A 17,415-nucleotide genomic window follows, 5' to 3' on the forward strand; every position below is an offset into this window, starting at 1 on the left:
TGATTTTTACAAACTTGGCTCAGCACTATGTCAGGAAGCTTTCATGTAAATATAAACTTTTCTGGCCCAGCGGTTCTTAAGAAAAATATTCTTAAAGATTTTCCCTACCTATTCGCATGTAAAACTTTGATCCCCTATTGTGGCTCCAACCTACCCCAGGGGGCCATGATTTTAAAATACTTGAATCTTCGCTACATCAGTAACCTCTCATGTAAATTTCAACTCTTCTAGCCCAGTGGTTCTTGAGAAGATTTTTAAATGACCCCACCCTACTTTTGTGATTATCTCCCCTTTGAAGGGTGTATGACCCTTAATTTGAACAAACGTGAAAGCCCTTCACCCAAGGATGCTTTTTGTCAAATTTGGTTGAATTGGCTTAGTGGTTCTAGAGAAGTCGAAAATGTGAAAAGTTTACCGACAGACGGACGGCGGACAACGGGTGATCAGAAAGCTCGCGTGATCTTTCAGCTCAGATGAGCTAAAAAGAACCACGGCTTGTGTATTATTGAAAAATAGCACTCGTGGTCCATCTTCCCCTAACTCATTCACTCTGCCCGTTCTGATGAACTAAGTTCCATTGATTACTTTTTGTCTCATCTTAAAACAGAATCACCCTTGGGGAGTTGGGAAAGCGTTTTAAAAGGTTTTAGCCTACCATTTCTCTTTGTGTTGATGAGACACTGTGTCATCAGGCCATTCAGTTAATCTTCAAGTAATGGAATGGAGTATCATATAACACAAAGAAATATTGGAGTTGCATATTTCATGAGAGTGATGTCGGCCAATGGAACACGATGTTCTTCAACTGCATGTTTTGGGATGTAAATATATATGTAGATTAGTAATGATGACGTTCAACACTTAACCGAGCGATCATTTCTACATGTGCATTGTCCGTTAACTAGAATCACCTCCGTCTAAATCGTTGTTAAGAGTCATCAATCATGAATATCATCGGATAAATTCAGGGCCGTAAGTAGGGTTCTAAATCAGGGGAGGCAGGGGATTGGGGGCCGCCGATTGACTTTACGACTGAAAATGACACTTTTTAAATCCCAATTTATCATGTTTGTGTTTCATTTGTACTATGTAAAGAATCGTAATATGGTGTCAAAGACAAAGGTGCTTGTCTTCATTTTAAACATATATCCTATAATATAACATTTATATAATTTTATTTTCTTTTTTGCCAAAAAATCAGACGAGGCAGTTGCCTCGTCTGCCTCATCGGCAGTTACGGCCCTGAAATTGTCATCTACGCAGATCTTTTACTTTATGAGAGATAACATGCCATCAATGAAAATGTTCGGATAGATAATGACACTTCCGATAGAATTTATGCAGGAATAAGGGGACCATAATAATTAAACAGATATCTGCTGAAGTTTATGAATAGGTTATATCGAAGGAGCCCGGCGTTTCTTTATCGGCAAATTCATGACTCTTTCCGATATATATATCCATATGTAGTTTTTGTTATTATTCTCTGTTAATATTGGCCACATTATGTTATTCTTTACGTTTGTCCGGAAGAAGGGACAGGTCGTCCCGAAAATTTGACAATATGGTTGTTCGTGTCGTTGGTCATTTTAGTGCTTTGTATAATTTTTTGTATTGGACCTTGTATCGATCCGACACTTTTAGGTATCGGGTGTTGTTGGAACTTAGTGCTTTTATATATATCTCTATCTATCTATCTATCTATCTATCTATCTATATATATATATATATATATATATAGAGAGAGAGAGAGAGAGAGAGAGAGTCGCAATTCCATGTATCTGTGTCATTTTATGCTACTTGCCAATAAATATTCTATTATCAATCCCATGTGCTTTATATTTCTACATATATTTGTATATTTACAGACATGTTATCTGAAGAATATTGGTATGTTTGCCAATCGGATTATACAACGTTAACTTATTTTTTAATCCCGCTCACGGAGGACCAGACTGGTAGCTAGAGAAGGACATATTTTACTTCAATGTCTCGTTTTTTGTGTGCAAGGTTTAGTATGTGACACCGATAGAGTTGTAGCTGTGTCATAGACTTTTTAATTTACTGGGGGTGGGGGGGGGGGGGATGGGGATCAATACAAGAATCACAGTATCTGTTTGTACTGTCTGTATATCAGTCACTCGCTGGAAGAGGACGACATGTGTAAAATCTTTATTCATTCTGATACAATAATATTTACAAATGTAGGGAGACATTAGGAATGGTATACAATGTATGTGTTTTATACACAAACAAATAAACAATGTTAACTTCTTCTCAGAATCAGCTGACAAACATATGATAGATGAACATATGTACAATACAAAGAAAAAAGTATATGACATATTTTTAATGAAAATATGAACGTCATAATAATTTTTGTGTTATATATAAAAAGTGATAATTTCAAATGGCTGCTGTACATGTATATAATATTCATAACTATTGTGAATGATAAAATATATTTGTATCTATTATTTTTATAACATCACAATTTGCGATATAATTATCTTGATGATAAAATCTCTCTCTCTCTCTCTCTCCCCAAAGACTTTTTTTCATACTTTCAAACTGTATTCCTTTATCATCTAGTACTTTTGCTCCAAGAAACTTTGTATCGTCCAACAATAGTTTTCAACAGATATTCGCACTTTGAAATAAATTAACGCTGATGTTCAACGCAAACAATTACCCTATAGCACTATTTATTAATGAGGACAAAGCCGTAGTTACGACAACTTGAACACAAGTGACGTTTAACCTCGGATTGGGACTATTAAAGTAATAATTATGTATAAACTGTTCTTTGAAATCATGATGAGAACAAACTTGCGTTGAATATGAAAATGATGATGTATATCTTCAAACTTCCACATCAAAGAGATGATTTCTGATGGCTGATCACTTTCACCTGTTAATAGTTATGAAACATCTATTATGGAAACTTTATTTCTTTCATTGTACGTGCAACTGCTTACATAAGATGTCTTATTGATATTCAATTGTAACTCACATTTATCATTTCATATGTCATCAAGTTCTCTCTCTCTCTCTCTCTCTCTCTCTCTCTCTCTCTGCAAGATATCTTTGCTAGTAATCAAATGTTCTGAGATTTTAGTGAATCGGGTTTACTTACGATGTGAAAGTGGTCATTCGTGACGATGGGGGGTATCTCATTAATTAACAAGATTCCGCAGAGCCTAAGCGAGATAAGTAACCCCATGGCAAACAATCAAAGAGAGTCCAGAGTTAATAGATCGCAAATTGTCATTCCGACCCACTGTCTTTACTACTGGGTTTTATTGGCGTGTATTTCGGAATTCGATCCATGTTGTGTCTGTTGTAGATCGAGTCATTTCCTATTCGGTATCCACGTTTCATGGTGCTCTGTTGCCTCATAATAAAACTGTCTTTCGTACGCGACTGGGAACTTGTAGTTCTGGGTAACATTTTTCGCAAACAGCTGCAACAGGGGAACCACAAATAAAACAGCAGGGCCAGGTCCTTCTATTTATAGAAAACAAAAAGAATTTATCTTATCAAGGACATTTTAACAACAATAAAAAGGCAGAAAATGACGATAACATTTTTAAAGAAGCTACTTCAATCACCGAGTGGGATTTTCAATGACACAATTAAAACAAATCCAATCAACTTGATGAGAGAGTGATTTCTAAAACATAGAACATTTAGTACATGATAGGCAATTTTGGGAGGAGGAGGAGGATGAAACTTTTATACAAACGAGTAAATATTTATACAAGTTATTTCTGCATCACTGGAATAGCGTTGTCATTTTCAGTGCGACAGTCTCAACCACTTCTAAAACACCTTAACACTATCTGATATCAGTTTTAGTGCATTTGGCCAATTACTGTTCAAGGATGTTTGTCATCCCATACATATTTAAGTGTATTTTCCAACTTAGATGCTTTAACTACCACGTAGTGGGACTAAACGTGCCACTCGTAAATGTGAAATGGGCATTTGATCTTGTTTAGAGTAGCGCTGGTCTATCCAGAAAGCGAGAATCGGGAGGCATCGGGGGAGAGATACCACTTATGCGTTGCAGATTTATGCATGAACAATGGATATTCAGGAATCAATAGTCTGCTGTAAAGAAGAAACTTGTCTTCGCATATTTTAATTTTCTAAATACCTTTACGAAAAAAATTTCAATTTTGAAAATACATGAGGGTATGAACTGCAACGCTTCACGCCGGCTTATTTCACGAAGCGCGTACATAAAATATATGAACTGCGATGCATGCTTCATGAAGCGCGTTAAAGCCGTAAACTTTGTAGTGGATACCACTGTCTGTCTAGAGTTTTTGTCAACTCATTTATGAGGAGGAAGTTTCACAACACTTTCTTCTGTATTCCCTGCAGGCTGACAAACAAAGCGGTGTCGAAATGAAATTCATTGAGGGATTTTCTCTCCCTTCGTGACGAATAGTCTTGAAGGAACACTATCTTAACCCGGTCCATTCATTCTAAAAATGTTAATGAATATTCAGCTATACAACACGGAGTTTGTCCTGAAGATATGGAGAATCAGAAACCATTGAATTGACTGTGTCGAATTCCCATTGAGGGCACTTGCATCAACAAAGACAGTATTAATTCTTTCTCAGACTTTCTTTTCTCTTTCTTTACTAAACTTAATTGGTTTCCTTTACGAATACATGCCGTATTGTGTGATATCTTTACTGTTGATTTCATTTTTGGTGTTCAACGTCATAAGATTTGTAATAAAATGGGAAGAATCACGTGTAAAACATGATTATCGGATCACGTGCTCGTCCTTTTCCGTAACCGGTTACGGAAATAGCTGAGTAGTTGCGATTGATACATGTGTGCATGAATAGATCCAGTATGAATAGATTACCTACCCTGAAATTATCATTCGTGAAGCCGTATATGATTGGATTTGCAAAGCTGTTGGACATAGCCAGCCAGTGGACGCAGAGAAACATGATGAGCACCACCATATGCTCATGTTCACTCTCAAACCGTAGAAAGTCTTCGTAAAAGTCCACCAGCAGTGCGAACACGTGGAGAGGAAGCCAGCAGACCCCGAATACTGCCACCACTATCACCAGCATCTTAACAATCTGAAAATAAAACCATCGTTGTCATCATCTTTTTATTTACAAGTTACGTAAATCTACCTCAAATAATTCCAAAATCACCCCCACCCCCCGAAAGAAATCCAAATCTTATCGATGGATGTGGTTGTCGTGTTTGATGTACATAGAGATGTCATATACAAATGTTTTTTTAATTCATCATTTTCTTTAAAGTTACCATATTTATATTCCTGTTTTGTACGGTATACGTTCACATTCAGGCAACTCGAAAAGAAATGGAGACGGAAGCCAAGTGAAATGCATTCACTACAGACTGCAGACACATTCTACTATCTCATTTGACAGATCACGAAATCAACTTATTGGGGAAAATGTTGTGTCAAGACTGGATAAACGACAAATATGAAATTATATTCTTTGTTCTCACTGTCTCTTGATCAATTTCTATTCGATATGGGTTAATTAACAAACGATAAATCTAATCAACTTGGAATAAAATACACTTTATTACTGATCCATGGCCAACTTTGCAACACTCCAAGGCAAAGAGGAAAAGAACCCCTACGATAATTAAATAAAGGGGTGTTTCGCAAAGACGTAAAGAGGATAAGAGTACAATTTCTTTTCCAGCTCGGAGTCTTTCAAGTCAACCTAGTGATTATTGGTGCTTCATGGGTTATGCAACCGAGATGCTGTTAGAAATTGCAGAAAAGCAGACTGCAAAGTAATGTCACTGGCATGTAGGGCTGACATAGAAGTCGTTAATTAGGTTTTTGGAATGAAAAATCGAATGAGATAGATTTCTACTAGAACACAGGCTACGTCACCTGACCGTGTTCGAGATTTTCTCTCATTTGATAATAAATTACTTCTCTCGAGAAAACAGTTACGGAAGCACAAAATTTGCAAATAACGCAGAATGTGTGAAATATTTTTCCTCGGGCTCCTTTGAAAATAAATTAGATAATTAACTCCGTATTCCACGCGTCTTTACTGATCAGTTTCGACATCAATTGCATATGTGAAATCGACAGCACTTACTGTAGAAACTTCAATATTCGATGAATAAACATAATCATATATTATATTCAATGTACAGAAATATGCGTGTAATATTAATAGCAATCACGCAAATAAATCTAGTCAAAGATGACATTTTTATGGCGAAAATAGTGGATGCAATATTTTCATCCCTATTGCTCGTTACATTTGCATGTTTCCCTCTCTATTGCATAATATCACTTGTCGTGAGGTGCTCTCTGCTAATCATCAGCGATGTTTGTATACTGCATTCCTAAGTTAAAGGCTTCGGAATCACAACACTATCACCAGAACGGCTTCAGCACGTGCTCTCATGCTGCGTTACTCGATATATAGCTGAAGTGCTCACCTCTCTTCTGATCATCCTGGGGCATGCTGAAGTGTGGGAGGTTGGGTAATTATGCCTATATCGTTTTTGCGCCTTTACAATTCTTATTATTTGCTGCTAATCATGATCCATCGGAAACGATTTGCAATGAATTCTCTGTAATTCATCATCGACATTTTTTTCTAACACAGCTATGGATGACAGAAAGCGTTACGAATTCATAATGTTCATCAAATTCGACTGAAAGAAAAGGGGCTAATATATATAATATCCCTACGAAGCTGGGATGAGGCATTTTATCACTTATCAAATAAAGAGTAATGATCGTATGATCAACGTTCAGCATTGATTTCGTGACTGGTCATTCCGATTCCAACTTGATACCTGCTTTTGAGTGTTACTTCACAAAATGTGTTGAAGTTTGGTTCTATTTACATACACATGTACCAACATAGACATTGTTTTCACGCGGGGTTAGGAACTATATGTACCAACATAGACATTGTTTTCACCGTGCGGGGTTAGGAACTATGTACCAACATAGACATTGTTTTCTATGTACCAACATAGACATTGTTTTCACGCGGGTTTAGGAACTATATGTACCAACACAGACATTGTTTTCACGCGGGGTTAGGAACTATGTACCAACATAGACATTGTTTTCACGCGGGGTTAGGAACTATATGTACCAACATAGACATTGTTTTCTATGTACCAACATAGACATTGTTTTCACGCGGGGTTAGGAACTATATGTACCAACATAGACATTGTTTTCACGCGGGGTTAGGAACTATATGTACCAACATAGACATTGTTTTCACGCGGGGTTAGGAACTATATGTACCAACATAGACATTGTTTTCACGCGGGGTTAGGAACTATATGTACCAACATAGACATTGTTTTCACGCGGGGTTAGGAACTATATGTACCAACATAGACATTGTTTTCACGCGGGGTTAGGAACTATATGTACCAACATAGACATTGTTTTCACGCGGGGTTAGGAACTATATGTACCAACATAGACATTGTTTTCACGCGGGGTTAGGAACTATATGTACCAACATAGACATTGTTTTCACGCAGGGTTAGGAACTATATGTACCAACATAGACATTGTTTTCACGCGGGGTTAGGAACTATGTACAAACATAGACATTGTTTTCACGCAGGGTTAGGAACTATGTACCAACATAGACATTGTTTTCACGCAGGGTTAGGAACTATATGTACCAACATAGACATTGTTTTCACGCGGGGTTAGGAACTATATGTACCAACATAGACATTGTTTTCACGCGGGGTTAGGAACTATATGTACCAACATAGACATTGTTTTCACGCAGGGTTAGGAACTATATGTACCAACATAGACATTGTTTTCACGCAGGGTTAGGAACTATATGTACCAACATAGACATTGTTTTCACGCAGGGTTAGGAACTATATGTACCAACATAGACATTGTTTTCACGCAGGGTTAGGAACTATATGTACCAACATAGACATTGTTTTCACGCGGGGTTAGGAACTATGTACCAACATAGACATTGTTTTCACGATGGGTTAGGAACTATATGTACCAACATAGACATTGTTTTCACGCGGGGTTAGGAACTATGTACCAACATAGACATTGTTTTCACGCGGGGTTAGGAACTATGTACCAACATAGACATTGTTTTCACGCGGGGTTAGGAACTATATGTACCAACATAGACATTGTTTTCACGCGGGGTTAGGAACTATGTACCAACATAGACATTGTTTTCACGCGGGGTTAGGAACTATGTACCAACATAGACATTGTTTTCACGCGGGGTTAGGAACTATATGTACCAACATAGACATTGTTTTCACGCGGGGTTAGGAACTATGTACCAACATAGACATTGTTTTCACGCGGGGTTAGGAACTATATGTACCAACACAGACATTGTTTTCACGCGGGGTTAGGAACTATGTACCAACATAGACATTGTTTTCACGCGGGGTTAGGAACTATATGTACCAACATAGACATTGTTTTCTATGTACCAACATAGACATTGTTTTCACGCGGGGTTAGGAACTATATGTACCAACATAGACATTGTTTTCACGCGGGGTTAGGAACTATATGTACCAACATAGACATTGTTTTCACGCGGGGTTAGGAACTATATGTACCAACATAGACATTGTTTTCACGCGGGGTTAGGAACTATATGTACCAACATAGACATTGTTTTCACGCGGGGTTAGGAACTATATGTACCAACATAGACATTGTTTTCACGCAGGGTTAGGAACTATATGTACCAACATAGACATTGTTTTCACGCAGGGTTAGGAACTATATGTACCAACATAGACATTGTTTTCACGCAGGGTTAGGAACTATATGTACCAACATAGACATTGTTTTCACGCAGGGTTAGGAACTATATGTACCAACATAGACATTGTTTTCACGCGGGGTTAGGAACTATGTACCAACATAGACATTGTTTTCACGATGGGTTAGGAACTATATGTACCAACATAGACATTGTTTTCACGCGGGGTTAGGAACTATGTACCAACATAGACATTGTTTTCACGCGGGGTTAGGAACTATGTACCAACATAGACATTGTTTTCACGCGGGGTTAGGAACTATGTACCAACATAGACATTGTTTTCACGCGGGGTTAGGAACTATGTACCAACATAGACATTGTTTTCACGCGGGGTTAGGAACTATATGTACCAACATAGACATTGTTTTCACGCGGGGTTAGGAACTATGTACCAACATAGACATTGTTTTCACGCGGGGTTAGGAACTATGTACCAACATAGACATTGTTTTCACGCGGGGTTAGGAACTATATGTACCAACATAGACATTGTTTTCACGCGGGGTTAGGAACTATGTACCAACATAGACATTGTTTTCACGCGGGGTTAGGAACTATATGTACCAACATAGACATTGTTTTCACGCGGGGTTAGGAACTATGTACCAACATAGACATTGTTTTCACGCGGGGTTAGGAACTATATGTACCAACATAGACATTGTTTTCACGCGGGGTTAGGAACTATGTACCAACATAGACATTGTTTTCACGCGGGGTTAGGAACTATATGTACCAACATAGACATTGTTTTCACGCGGGGTTAGGAACTATGTACCAACATAGACATTGTTTTCACGCGGGGTTAGGAACTATATGTACCAACATAGACATTGTTTTCACGCGGGGTTAGGAACTTGATAAGGATGTAGAACACAACTCCAACGATTACAATGCATCCACATGAATGTAATATTTGCTAACGTAACCGTGTTAATTACCGGTATGTACATTAATTAATGCACACATGAAATTAACTTTAATTGTGCATTTTATTAAATATACTTAAAGATGAAAAAGGAATAGCTTACAAATATATAATTTACAAAGCCCTCAGTTTCACATAAACGTACTTATTGTCTATTCTATAGACCCCTTCGTCAAAGTCATGGTGGGGTCGTTTGCTCCTAGCGCCATGTCCCGGTCCCATGGGGCAATAGAGTGGGGCCAGAAGATTTTTTATGAGTTAAAGGGTCCGGTCTAGCCCCAAAAACTAAGGCTCAGTGAGAAATCTTAGAAAACAATCCTTCAATGGGATCGCCCTGGACCCCTATGAGGCCAACTTGCCCCCTTGGAGCAGGGACCCTACGGGTTGCCACTCTTGTTTGGAAGACCTGGTCGATGGGGCTAGAGGGTCTGATTTGTTGGAGGGACCTCTAAACCGAAATTACCTAGGAACCCCATCTTTTCATCATTTACGCCCCTGGGGTCCTTCTTAACACTTTCTAAAGGGCAGGTTCCAACAAGGGGCAAGAATTGATTAGTGACACCTACTTAAATCGTCAAAGTCATGGTAGGGTCGTCTGCCCCAGCGCCAAACGGGCTTGGTGCTCTGGGATCGATGGGGCTAGAGGGCCCAGATTTGTTGGAGGTGTCCTGCACCTAATTTCTTATGAGTACTTGTGACTCATTGCATGTTACTAAGTGACAGGGGTCCAAACGATATTGATCTTGGCTTGTGGATAAAGAGTTGACAAATTGCTCCATTCAAGATCACGTTTTGATCTTGTTTATCACCTACAAAATACTACAAATGTAAGATATCATATTGAGCCGAAAATATGGCAGGATTAGAGATGCATAATCCAATTATATTCTGATAATTAGGGCTAATTAGTTCATTATGAAGCACTTTTGTCGATCTTACAACTGTTCACCCTTGTCGTACGTACGGAATACGCAAAACTCTTGGTCCTGTAATTAACATGATTAAATCAAGGCATGCTGGGCATACAGCGATCGAAATCTTAAAGAACATAAAATACCTCTGTTATACTGATGACTAAGATTTACAGGCTCTGTTTCTCACAAGAGAAAACTATGTAATGCTACAGAATTTAAAGGATGCAAATAACATTTTTAAAAGGCAAAGAAGGGTTTTTTATTGCATACAGCAAAGCCCATAATTTGACATAGTCGTTTTTTCTTCAGTTTTTGTAAAAATTATTGAAAATGGTTTTGATATCAACGTAAACCATTTAATTTGTGACTGGATTCGAGGTTGTAAGTGTGTGTGTCCAGCCTGACGCCCAAAGCTGATGTACTGGGGCCAGAGTTAAGGTGGAACCTTATCGAACAAATCGATCCGATAATCGGAGTATAATAAATCAATTATTGACTTTTTGAGTTTATGTAATGTACTGATTGGGAAAATATGGTTCCAAGACAATTGAAGTATTTTACCGTTTCTGTTACAGTACCATTATAAACAGAGACATATACATCTATGATGTCTCTGTTATAAGTAAAACAGATTTTGATGCCTACCTTTTAATGAAAGGTGAAGAAAATGAACAGCGATCAATCTCACAACTCCCACAAAGAATATGAAATAAACAGTTGGGCAAACACGGACCCCAGAACATACCAGAGGTGGGATCAGGTGCTTCGGAGGAGTAAGCATCCCCTGTCGACCGGACTCACCCACTGTGAGTCCTATGTCTTGATCAGGCAAACGGAGTAATCCGTAGTCAAATCAGTGTACCAAGAACGGCCTTACAATCGGTATGAAACACGCCAGACAGCATTAGACCCAGTGATAGATTGTATTGGCAAACTAGATCATTATAACGACCATAGAATTTGCAAAATGCTGACTTTAAACGAGGCTGTTGAAACCCTTGTATTAACATCAACTTTGTTTGTCAATAGCCTGTCTCGATTTAAAAACTGATCATACGCAGAACAAGCTAATGCGAATCGAATCAATACAATCAATTAATACAATTACTACATTTGTTGAATTTTTTCACTAACATTAAAATTCTGGATATCTTTTGCATACGCAAAAGCAGAGCTAATGTAAATGTACAGTGTTTGTAGATTTTGTGCTAATATTCAATCCAAAGCTTGTATAATCTGTTTTACATTTTAGATAGACCTTTTGAATACTATTTGATTGTTAACAATCTACAACAAATCCATGTCATCATAACCAGTTCATCAGTAGCTGTAATAAAAGATAATCACATTCATTGATGATTTCAACCCGGAAGAAAATTGTTTGTAACAAAAGAAACTCATCATCATCAAGATTTTCGGTCTTGGCTAGCATTGTCGTGTGTAGGTTGTAATTGAAGCTGAAATGAATGACCATTTACAACTGTTACAAAAAACCTTGCATTTGTTGTCCATCCTTTTGATAACGTCTGAATGCAATGCATTTCATATCATGGCTCTATTGCCCTCCTGAGATGCTGTCAGACAAGGAATTATGTAAGTCCTACATTGTCCATAGATCACCTATTAAATTCACTGACACACTGATGCAAAACTCGTGGTATTTAGCGTGCTTGCACAAAATTTACTCCAAAACATTTCACAAAAATGGTTTGATAAGAAGGTAGTTTGAGTAGACTTATTTTGCATCCATGTCTAAATCTAGTGCAGATTGATATATTAACTTCAAAGACAAATTGTAGAATATGGAATAAATTGTGTTCGTTTTAAAATAAACTTAATTATTATACAACCTAGTTAGATTATGACAAAAAATAATGAGTCTCATGCAAGTTAATTCTCTTCATCAGTGATTTATATTCGCACACACTGCAATAAAATGGGTTATCGCAGTTCCGTTGGTCATGAAAAGATCTCTGCTTGCGTCAGAACTTAACAGACGATGGTATCAATGTCGCGAGCGGTAATTACAAGTAATTAGCATGTTACCCAGAAAAAATAAACCCTCTGCAACTTACACGAGAGCGAAAAGTGTTGCATGTTGACTAAACACGTAATATGTCATCTTTGAGTACAGATTCATAAGGTGAATAGAACTTTACTGGACATTAAGATAATTCATATCAGCACGATCTTTTTGATATCGGTTTCATAAAAATACGTGGTGCATTTTGGGTCTTGGGAAAAGGCCATGGAAATGAGGACCTAACACGAGGATTCTACCGAATGGTTAATTTCCGTTTCTTTCCCCACTCAGTGTCTCTCTATCTATCGCAAAATTTGATTAAGTTGTAAAATTTGATATTTAATGCACAAGAAAGTATTCCACACAGAGAATGCGTCGAAGAAAGGGTTAAGGATCGGAAATTATTGCATCGCACGAGCCAACAAATCTTGGAACAGATTGACTTTTCTTAGTTTATGATATTCTCATCTTTACCCATTGAAATAATTTGACAGAAATAGATAAAAAAAATATATATACATTTCCCACAGTTTGGTTAACAGAATCATGAGAGTATTATGTATTTATCGTATTGTAATTTTTGAGTGTAAATACAAAAAAATTCAATATGATATATTACTCGATGATACATCGCGTTTGGAAAAATATATTGCTAGAGAAGAAAATACATTTAATTCCTACTTTGGGTAGCTTCATTGTCAAATTGCGCCTCTTTGATAGACAGATAAATCACAGATAAAATATTACACATATAAACTGCTGTTCCTTAACGTGATTACTAAATAGGTTCTTGTACATGATGTAGCTGTGTATCTTTGAAATAAAACAAAAGATACTTCATCTTAGATGTTCATAAGAAAATTTCATGTAGCTGTGTATCTTTGAAATAAAACAAAAGATACTTCATCTTAGATGTTCATAAGAAAATTTCATGTAGCTGTGTATCTATGAAATGAAACAAAAGATACTTCATCTTAGATGTTCATAAGAAAATTTCATGTAGCTGTGTATCTATGAAATAAAACAAAAGATACTTCATCTTAGATGTTCATAAGAAAATTTCAGTCAAGGGTTGTATCTGGAATTATAATTTGTAGACATTTAGCAGCGCGCTTCATGAATATTTTCCTGACGTGGAGCGTTGCTGTTCATGCCCTCATGTAATTTACTTCTTATATTCACATTTTATTTTCGATTCTTTCGGAATATCCCCAACTGTTAAAATAGTCTTACTATATTAATCAAGATTCATACGCACATCGTTCACATTCACGAGGAATGACCGTCATTGCAGTTGGTAAAATGTCGAAGGTAAAAACATTAGAAATGTAAATATATACCCGTGTCTTTCCTGACTCCACATGCTAGTTCCAGCTACATGTGGTAAATGCGTGCACCATACATAAATGATGAATCGTTCTAATATAGAAAACAGAAACATCTTTCTCTCATACGAAACACTGTATGATTTACGGGTTATTTGGATTTATTATTCCAATTCATGCAATATTAGATCACATCTTAAAATATTTATTAATATTTACATAGATAGAAACAAACATAGCTTTCTCCCGCTTCCTATCTGTATACATACTCAGGAACACGCGCCAAGAAACTCAAATATTCATGAATCAAATGAAGGATGTCCAGGACTGTATAGATTTCCTCAAGAAATCGAAATCAATCCCTGATCTTTAACTCCTTTTCAAATGTGTTGAGAGTCAGCTGTATAAAGCTTTTCATACCCTTCATTAATCGTTTAAAAGATAATTGGATGAATGAACAAGTTAAAAGAAAACGTTTTCCAAATTGCTCAGAGATACATAGCACTACTGTGCCAGGATCCTTACTATCTTCTTAGATGCCATCTTCATTAAGCAAGAGTTCTGATGCGCTATTCTCACGGGAAAACGTATTTATCCTTCATCTAGTTCATTTTTTCTCATTAAAAACAATAGGCTTCTAATGGAATCTACTGAAGAATAAATGTATATTCCATTAACTCTTTCTCTTCCATTTTATGCAAACCATTTACAATTCATTACATTGTACATATTTATATGAAATTGATGTTTTAAATTACACGCGTAATGCAAATATGTGAAACGTCTTGTTTTTAACAATGCATATATATATATATATATATATATATATATATATATATATATAAAATGCCATTTGATCCTGGTACAAGTCTTTGAAACTACATGTATGTTTGTTTTTAGCTAAAAACCAAAGGGCGTGGAGAAACCTGGATGCTAAGAGACATTAAGCCGACACTTTCCCGACCTGTTTGCCATTCTATATCCTGCACACCACGGTCAACATAACAGAAAACAGTAGGTAGCGCATATATTTTAATTTTGAATTCAGTTAATATTATGTTATATCATAAAGATACATTAAACCAGAACCTTTAATGCCACATCAAACGCGAATAATCTTCATAGATTTCCCGAAAACTCTTAATTGCATTCCATGAGAGTTAAGAACATAATTATAAATATATTTCAAACACAATAAAAAGCATAACTTTCCTGTTCGATTAATTTAGTGGTAAACAGCAAGCAAATCAGTACTAGAAATAGGTACATGAAATTTCGGAAAATAACATTAGAGTGTAGTGTTTGGTAAGTGATGAATTAATCGATCTGACTTATTTTCTTTACATTTAGGTATTCTGGTTGAAAGTGCATGTATGATGCTTTAGTTTACAAGAAAAGATATATCGTATATTTTGTATTTCGCAAATACGATTGAGGAAACGTGAGTAAAAAGTTCATAGGACGTGAGTACTGTTTGAAGTACATAGTTGCACTTTACTAATTGATTTTCCATCTGCGCATGACCACACCTGCAATAACAATGGGATGTATAATTAAATATTTTTTGCAGATTTTGACGCACATCTTCTTGGTTTTAGCACTATAGGAGCAATATGAATCGGCCTCCCGGAAATGTTTGTCTCTTGTTTTGAGTTTCGCTCCGACGGTGACGGAATCGAATTTCAACCATTCATTTTTAGGGTTGACGAGCATCCAAGTATCCCCATACAAAAGAGGAGAGAGAGAGAGAGAAAGAGAGAGAGAGAGAAAGAGAGAGATAAGAGAGAGAGAGAAGAGAGAGAGAGAGAGAGAGAGAGAGAGAGAGAGAGAGAGAGAGAGGAAAAGACAGTATTCATTTCCCGAGAAAAGAACGGAACTTTAAGAGCTCTATTTCAGGTCAACGTTATTGATTGTGTTTTGTGTTTAATACAAAAGCATTAATAATTTACTATGAATGCATAAGATAAATACTTTGTATCATTGTGCAAAAAGCATCCTGATTTTTAATCAGGCATAAACCATTAGCTTTTTAGTAACTGTTTGACACTTGAGCTACTCACTAATAGAATCGCATTGTACATACAACTCTGATCAAGTTTGTAAAATAAATTAGTAATCGACCAGCAACTGATTAATTTTCTCCTTTCCTTTTCTATAGTTTTAAAAATTTTATACAAGTATTTGTCAAAACGGATATGCATTAAGCGTTTTAATATCTGCTGGAATTATATAATTATTCTTAGTACATGACAAACACTCAGAAAAAAGAATTTAGCAATTTAGATTTTAAACCCTGTGCTAAAACTCTTAACAAACAAGAAATTCGCGAAGGTCTGAACAATGTATGTGTATAAAACATTTTAAACTATATCCTTACATGGGTGTGACCGGTCGACAGGGGATATCCTGTACAAATGGTGTTCAGATGCTGAAAACATTTTTCTTAACACAAAAATAAAACACATGCTTTCTTCTTCTTGACACCTGACCTCTGTTATATCCAGTGGTCCGTGTTTGCCCAGCTCTGTATCTTATATTGCTTATAGGAGTTATGAGATTGATCACTGTTCGTTATCTTCACCTTTCATAGTGTATGTTGTAACTCCAAGAAACAATACAAACTATCTGAAAAGTACAATTCGTATGAAAACACCCTTATCAGCTGAAATTTAATTTTTGTAAGAATACATGTAGGCCAATACAAATTTTGGGGTACAAATTACTAGATAAAACGTCTTCACAAGATATTTCATTCTATTAGCTAACAATTCCACGGCGCAAACAAAGAGGTACATTGTTGAATATCAACTAACTTTTCGTTATTTCACCTTTCATAACGTTAGCATGATATCACAGTAGAGAAATATTCAAACTGACATCGCAACGCTAATCTAAACAATGAATGGTTGACGTCATAACGCTGATTTATCTACGTTTAGGAAAGTAGTCATGGATGTTGCATGTACATCCTTCAATTCTAGAATTAAGAACTTACACAGATGCCGTCAACACGTGTAAATATGATGTAAACACACGCGTAAGTGTTAACTGTTTGATGTTTGACATGTTGCTGATCTGCAGATTAGAAGATACGTCTTTAACACACATTATTCAACGCTTTCTTCAGTTAGTACAACGGGGGGAATATTAACAAGAAATATTTGTAAAATATATATGCCCCCTTGGTGAAAAATCGAAAAGGGTGATACACATGCATCAATTAATTGATAGCAGTGCCAAAACAATTCAATATATTGGGCAGACAGTATCTTCTTATATCCAGAGTGAATTGACCATGTGACCTCAAAATCAATAAGGGTCATCTTCTTCTAAAGATATACCAGTGTACCAAGTTTGATGTCTGTCAAGCAAAGGG

The 17,415-nt window shown here is 36.5% G+C and overlaps 1 protein-coding gene and 1 long non-coding RNA gene across 4 annotated transcripts in view; one reads left to right on the forward strand and one right to left on the reverse strand.

Annotated features, from left to right (window-relative positions):
• Nucleotides 1–2,148: 2,148 nt before the first annotated feature.
• Nucleotides 2,149–17,415, reverse strand: part of LOC125672431 (prolactin-releasing peptide receptor-like) — a 37,733-nt gene continuing 22,466 nt past the window's right edge. The window contains exons 2-4 of one of the 2 annotated variants that reach the window (XR_007368990.2): nt 4,893–5,114; nt 3,137–3,507; nt 2,149–2,911 (exon numbers count right to left, since the gene is read on the reverse strand). Coding sequence is in view for 1 of the 2 variants with exons in the window: in XM_048908683.2 (XP_048764640.2) it covers nt 3,268–3,507; nt 4,893–5,114 (462 nt within the window). In the remaining variant the exon portion in view is untranslated. Of the gene's footprint in view, nt 3,508–4,892; nt 5,115–17,415 lie in introns of both variants that reach the window. The other variant, XM_048908683.2, reaches the window with a different exon arrangement.
• Nucleotides 6,489–15,800, forward strand: LOC125672449 (uncharacterized). Of its 2 annotated transcripts, none has more exons than XR_007368998.2 (4): nt 6,489–6,525; nt 14,940–15,053; nt 15,390–15,480; nt 15,610–15,800. It is a non-coding gene; the product is annotated as an uncharacterized LOC125672449 (long non-coding RNA). The 2 variants fall into 2 exon arrangements; XR_007368997.2 differs by lacking the exon at nt 6,489–6,525 and adding an exon at nt 11,843–12,284.

The sequence above is a fragment of the Ostrea edulis genome, chromosome 4 (genome assembly GCF_947568905.1).
Source record: "Ostrea edulis chromosome 4, xbOstEdul1.1, whole genome shotgun sequence".
Classification (NCBI taxonomy): domain Eukaryota; kingdom Metazoa; phylum Mollusca; class Bivalvia; order Ostreida; family Ostreidae; genus Ostrea; species Ostrea edulis.